General features: G+C 39.3%; 1 protein-coding gene across 3 annotated transcripts in view; it reads right to left on the bottom strand.

Annotated features, from left to right (window-relative positions):
- Positions 1–520: 520 nt before the first annotated feature.
- Positions 521–6000, bottom strand: part of FBN2 (fibrillin 2) — a 181082-nt gene continuing 175602 nt past the window's right edge. The window contains exons 62-66 of one of the 3 annotated variants that reach the window (XM_075447028.1): positions 5566–5685; positions 4478–4709; positions 3660–3823; positions 2680–2690; positions 521–1236 (exon numbers count right to left, since the gene is read on the bottom strand). In XM_075447028.1, the coding sequence (XP_075303143.1) occupies positions 862–1236; positions 2680–2690; positions 3660–3823; positions 4478–4709; positions 5566–5685 (902 nt within the window). In that variant the 3' untranslated portion in view covers positions 521–861. Of the gene's footprint in view, positions 1237–2116; positions 2125–2679; positions 2691–3659; positions 3824–4477; positions 4710–5565; positions 5686–6000 lie in introns of all 3 variants that reach the window. The other 2 variants (XM_075447029.1, XM_075447027.1) reach the window with 2 other exon arrangements.

Here is a 6000-nt window from a genome sequence, read left to right as displayed (position 1 = left end):
ATTCTAATGGCATTAAAAGCAGTCGAGGTATTTTGCTACAGTAGTTGTGTCTCTTATTCCATTATTTGATGTGGCTGATTCAGAATATAATCCTATTGAGCTGCTGTGAAATATGATCTCTGCAGAGAATGATATAGTAATTTCTGTCCTTTAAGACTCTTTTTTTTTTTTTTTTTTTGAATACTCAAAAGTTTTGCAAGTGCACTTTAGAGTATCTGGAACATGTACTACAGTGGTCTTTCAGCTCTGGTACATTATAAAATCACTTATATACTATTTGGATGACTGGCCCAAATACAAAAGGAAACACCTTTCAAATCTATTTTTTCTAATTAAGAAAGTACCTCTAAAATGTTATACCTCAAATTTATAAATCTAAAGAAAAACAAGCAAGTTTCCCTTTTTGTTTACATAATTTGTTATTTTCTCCATATATTACTGCATTAAAAATAAATAAAATTCTATATTTTTTTTTAATTAGGAACTATAGCAAAATACCCAAAGTGTTACAGACTGCTAATAAGAAAAGAAAAAGCTCACATTTTTGTGCCATTTAGTGCTGTATGATGACTTCTTGAACTTTAGCTTTTTAATGTACTTTAAACTGAGGTTATATAAAAGATACAGTAAACATGATCGCCATTGTAATCAAAGTTTTGGCGGTGGCAGAGTTTGTTACCCTCCTGCAAGGGTGGTTCTGCAGTCTCAGGAGGATGGAAAGAAAGAGGTTTTCCTCTTCCTCTCTCCCTTCCTCCCCTGAAAGTCAGTGACTGTTTGAAAGCGTTTGAAAAGCAAGTATGCTCAGGTGGGTAGACAGGTGAACAGAAGTGTCTGAAGTACTGGACTCAGTCTGGAAGATGGCTAGTATAGGTCTATCCACAGCCTCATTCTGAGAGCTTCCCCCAGCTCTCCTAGGAGGTAGTTGTCCTCATTGCTGTCTTCCAGTTTCTTTAGCTCCTTTTCCTTATATAGAGAGATGCTAGTGATTTCCAGTGTGTGAGTTCCAGGCACTGACTTTTTCTTAACTGTGTGCAAATAACTCAGTCCGTCCCTCTGATGGATTTGAAAGATGCCATCATCATTGCCATGTGAGATGATGTAGCGTATGTGGTTGGTAAGCGGCTCAATGGCTGGCATGAGTTTTAGGATGTGTTCCTTGTTGTCAAGCCTGGAAATGTTGACTCTCATCTTCAAAAGACTATCCATGTCTAGACTTTCCAAGCTAATCTGCTCGATCTGAAGGAGGAAAGATTGTTTAGAGCAGGCAAGAAACAGATATTCACTTGCACTGAGGGAAGAATGATATATGTTTATTTACAGTTTCTGCATTTGTAAAATTTAGCTGTGAAAGAAGAACTTGTAAATCCTTTTCATCTGGGAGAACCGCTTGATTCCACATAACACATCCTGTATATCTTAAAGGATTCTCACACAGGCTTAAAAGGATAATTAAAGTACAGCATCAGGTCTACAAAGAGGGCTCAGATTTCAGATTCTTTTCAGAATCTGTTTAACTTCATGCTTACAAGAAGTCCACGTAAAGAAGAGACCTGTGTTTACTACTGCAGTAAAGACTGCACCATGAAGCACAGTCTTGTTCTTATGATCAACTTCAGTGAGGAACATTACAGATACAAACATCACAACACTGTAGGGGAACTCCCTGAAACCTCTAGTAAAACTGTTTTAACGAATCCTGACTTCTAAAACCAAGCAGGCTCAGCATTTGGTGATGAGGAAGTACAATGGTTATAAAGGGAACTGAAGTAAGGAGAGAACTGCTGTATTGTTAGCCTTCTACAGAAAGGGCCAGTGTGTCATGTTGTCCAATCCTATTTGGATCCCTGAAAGGAGTGTAGAAAAAAGTCCCAGCACTGTTTTTCTGACAAATCAGTCATGTTCTTTTTAAATTTGAGCTTCAGTAGAGTTATGCTGCAGGTGTGAATCTGCCCAGAGGTGTTAGCTGTGAACACACTTGGGGGCAGGGGGTGAGAATGAGTGCATTCACAGGAAAGTCATCTAACAAGCAGCAGTTTTTGAAAGTGCTTCTACAAAAATATATAGGCTGTAGACTTCTTTAGGAAACGTGGTACTAAGTGAGGTACATAGCCTACACGTCAATATCTTTTCACACTTGTCAATATAGCAAAGGATTTATCTCTGAGGGAATTCCAATCACATGTGAGTCCATATGTGTACTAATATGTAATGTAATTAAAAAACCATGGTGAAAACAGGGAAAATTTGTGGACAGGAGAAAGTGCTGTAGTGTTTTAAACACCACACCCCACAGATGTCATTAGTGATGAGATTATTCATTTTTTTTCAGTTTTATGGATATGAAACCTTTCACTTTTACTGCTCACGTAGTTCTAGTACTAGAAACTAAAAAGGGTAATGCTATAAAAAACCCCGTAATAACAAGATATAACAGTTATAAACTAGATTAGAAATTAACTGTGCAACAGAAAAAATGCTTTTTAAAACATCCATGTATTTCTGTGGTGGGTTGAATTCAGACTGGAACAGGTCCAATAGGAGTGGCGGTAGCAAGGGAAAAGGGATGTTTGTGCGAAGTGTGGATGTGTGTGGGGAAATCAAACAGATTTTAAGTGCCAACACTATATTGTTTAGAGCAGAAATTATAGGATTACTGGCTGCTTTAGAAACTTTACCAACACAAGAACTGGCTTTGATGGCATGCAAAGTAGTGTGTACTAAGGCTGGACCTTCTGGATTGTTTGATTGATATCCTTACCTTTTTAGAAAGGAAACTTGTTTCCCCATTCTTTCAATGTACCTTGGGTGGCTAGCACACCTTAACGTTTTAGCTCAGGGTTTGCATTTTGCCTGTCTGCATTACACGGCTCTTGTACTACTGAAGGAAAACCTGTGTGTCTGTACACCTCTGAATTGAGTCAGTTTCCCATTACAGCAGATTTGAAGACCAGAGCTAATGCTAGAAGACAACAACCTACCATACATATAATCCAGTATACAATACATATATATAACAGATAAACAGGTACGCTATTCTAACTTTTGAAAAAAAACCAGCTAAAAGCTGGAAACAGTAGGGCCGTCCTCATAACTTATTTTTATAAGCCCACAAAATGCAATAAGAAAAAAATGAAGTATGAAGTTTAATTCTCTAATACCCTCATCAATTCTGCAAATACTGAACTTAAGTGTATCTGCTACGTCACAGACTCTGGATTCCCACAACTGTGAGCAACCGTGGAATAGACACTTAGACTAAAATGATCTGGAAGAAGATCTACTTAGCTGTCCCAGACCATAAAATGCTGTCCAGTCTCCTCCTGACAGCAGAACAGATTGCAGACAACACCAGTTTCCTAGCGCTCTGTAAATATAGGAAAATTATTTCCCTGCATATATTTTGAGGAACTAGACCACATCTTGCACTACAAAGCATTCTTTACAAGCTTTAAAAACTTCATCTGTTCATACTTGTTGATGTCTTTCTGATTGTCACATCATTCCTGCTAACAGGACCCCACGTGTGAAAACCAGTGAGGCAGGGAAGAAAGATTTTCGCCATTGAATGTGGCCTGTTCCCTCCATTTACTGATAAGTGTTGAGTATGGTATCTCTGAGAATACCTCGAAGTACATGATCGTGCTTATTTATCCTGGTACGTACAGTGTCATTAGCACTTCTCTTCTTCCTGTTCTCTTTTTTGGAATGGCCATTGATTTTGCACTCATAACATGCTTCAGGGGACAAAGCATTCTCTTCATCAGCATCTCCATCCAGTGGCATGTACTGGCCCTTGTTGAATCCCATCCCTGAGACACAGTGGCTGTTGAATAAAAACATCTGCTTTAGTTACTTCTTGCAGCTTTACAAACTGTTCTGTTAAATGGAAAGTGAGTGTATGTAATCTATACCACAGTGCCTGTATCCCCTTCCATTCCCGTCCCTCTGCAGGACATACGTGCATTAATTTTCTTCACACTAGTGCAGCATACTGAATGAAGGCCTGTAGGCTTTCCTAATTTCATTTACAAGTTTTACAAAGAAACAGAATGAAACCAGCCTGCCCTGAATTTTGTAACTAAAGAATTTAGCCATTTTCATGTACCAGAACAACATTCATTTGTGTTTAATGTTCTGGGTTGATCAGCATGGCTTAAAACCCTTAATTATCTCAGCACAGATGGTACCTACCCTTATGCAGTAACAGTCCTCATTGATCAGGTTTGTGAAGGAGTTCTTGTGCTGATACTGGGGCGGAAAGCAGAACTAATTGTTTAATTTTGCTTATATAACTAGATTTAGAATTAGTGTCAAGCTGCATGTACAGACGTGTCTTTTTTTTCTAGCGTATGGATATTGTATGGAAAGGGAATAAAAAGGATGACTTTCTAGCCTGCCCTTCACTTGCACCTCTGCTCTTCAGTCTGACTAGGGTCCAGACTTCTGAATGTGTCTTTGACTGTGTGGAGATACTCACCCTTGTCCAATTCTGTAATAGCCAGGTGGACAGCCACAAAGATAACCACCTTCAGTATTGGAACAACCATAATTGCAGGGGTTTTTGGTAGAAGAACACTCATTCACATCATGGCATGCACTGGAGAATTGGTCATAAGAAAATCCAGATGGGCAGGCACACTTGTAACTTCCAAGTGTGTTGTAGCAAGAAGCAGAGCCACACACGTTAGGATTGGAGCATTCATTTTCATCTAGTAAGCAAACAAAAGTATATTGGTATCTTCTAATCTGATAGACATCAAGGAAGCATGATGTAGCTAACAAAGCAGAGTATCTGCAAGTCCTAAGGCTCTGCTACATCTTTGACCTTATTGCCGCACAGAGACTTGGTCTCTGACGAAAAACTAAGTACATTGGCAAAAGTCTCAAACACTTATAGCTGGGCTGTAAAGGTAATTTAGGATACTGTTACTGTTAATCTCATACTGACTCAATGCTCCCACCTCCTTCAAGTTATGTCTCCTGTTTTGCTTAAGGGTCCTCTTTCCCCTGGCAGGGTACGCTCCTACCATATAAGGTCCACAGAGGAGAAATGAGCTGGAACTCCAGTCATATCCCAACCATGACAGTGTTCTTGGGCACCTAGCGATGAGGTGAAGTTAGCACATACTTGTAGTGGAAACCTTGCTAATGATGGTGAATGATTCTTACTGATGAAAGGCGGGATTTTTAAATCGTTTCTCTATCCCCGCCCCCCCCCCCCCCCAAGTCGTATTTACATTGATGCTTTCAGGAATTCAATGAACATCTTTCCACATTTCTAAGATGGGGATTTTTCCAAGCAGAAGGAAGTTAGAGTTTAGGCCTTACAAGGAAAACTCCTTGTCACACAGAGTTTCAACAGGATGAGTGTGTTTTCTTGTTACCTTATGTCACTGATTTCTGTTTGGAGTAATAACTGTATGGAAGGAGGAGGAGAGAGGAAAAGAAGATTTGTGTCTGCACACCCTTTGTCCTGCCCATTCTTGTCCTCACCTGACAGTTGTCACTATAAATACTATCACATCTTCGCTGTTTAAATGTATCCTGCACTGTTTGTTTCCTTACCAACACATTGATTCCACTGGTAGTGCTGAATATATCCTTGCGGGCATCCGCATCTGTACCCACCCAGGATGTTTTGACAGCCGTGCTGGCACCTATGGTTTCCATCACATTCATCGACATCTTTGCAATCAGGAGAGAAGTAGAACATGAAAGAATACATGATAATACATGTTGCCAAATATGTTACTCACTTTGATCATAATCATTGAAATACCAGTATTTATGACTGAGGAGTACTGCTGTAAGATGGAAGCACCATTCAGATTGGTCTTTTGGAAAGCCTGGACGGCAATTAATGTAGTGTTCTATCTATCAGTGATCCAACTGAAGTTTCGAGTCTTTACATTACTCAGATTTGGAGAAGAAACACTATTACTGGTAATCCCACGTGATGTTGCTTTGTAGTGTTCAGAATCTGAATGGTTTTTTATTTCA

Source organism: Opisthocomus hoazin, chromosome Z (genome assembly GCF_030867145.1).
Source record: "Opisthocomus hoazin isolate bOpiHoa1 chromosome Z, bOpiHoa1.hap1, whole genome shotgun sequence".
NCBI lineage: Eukaryota > Metazoa > Chordata > Aves > Opisthocomiformes > Opisthocomidae > Opisthocomus > Opisthocomus hoazin.
Note: the sequence above shows the minus strand (reverse complement) of the source record. Positions and strands in the feature narration are given on the sequence as shown.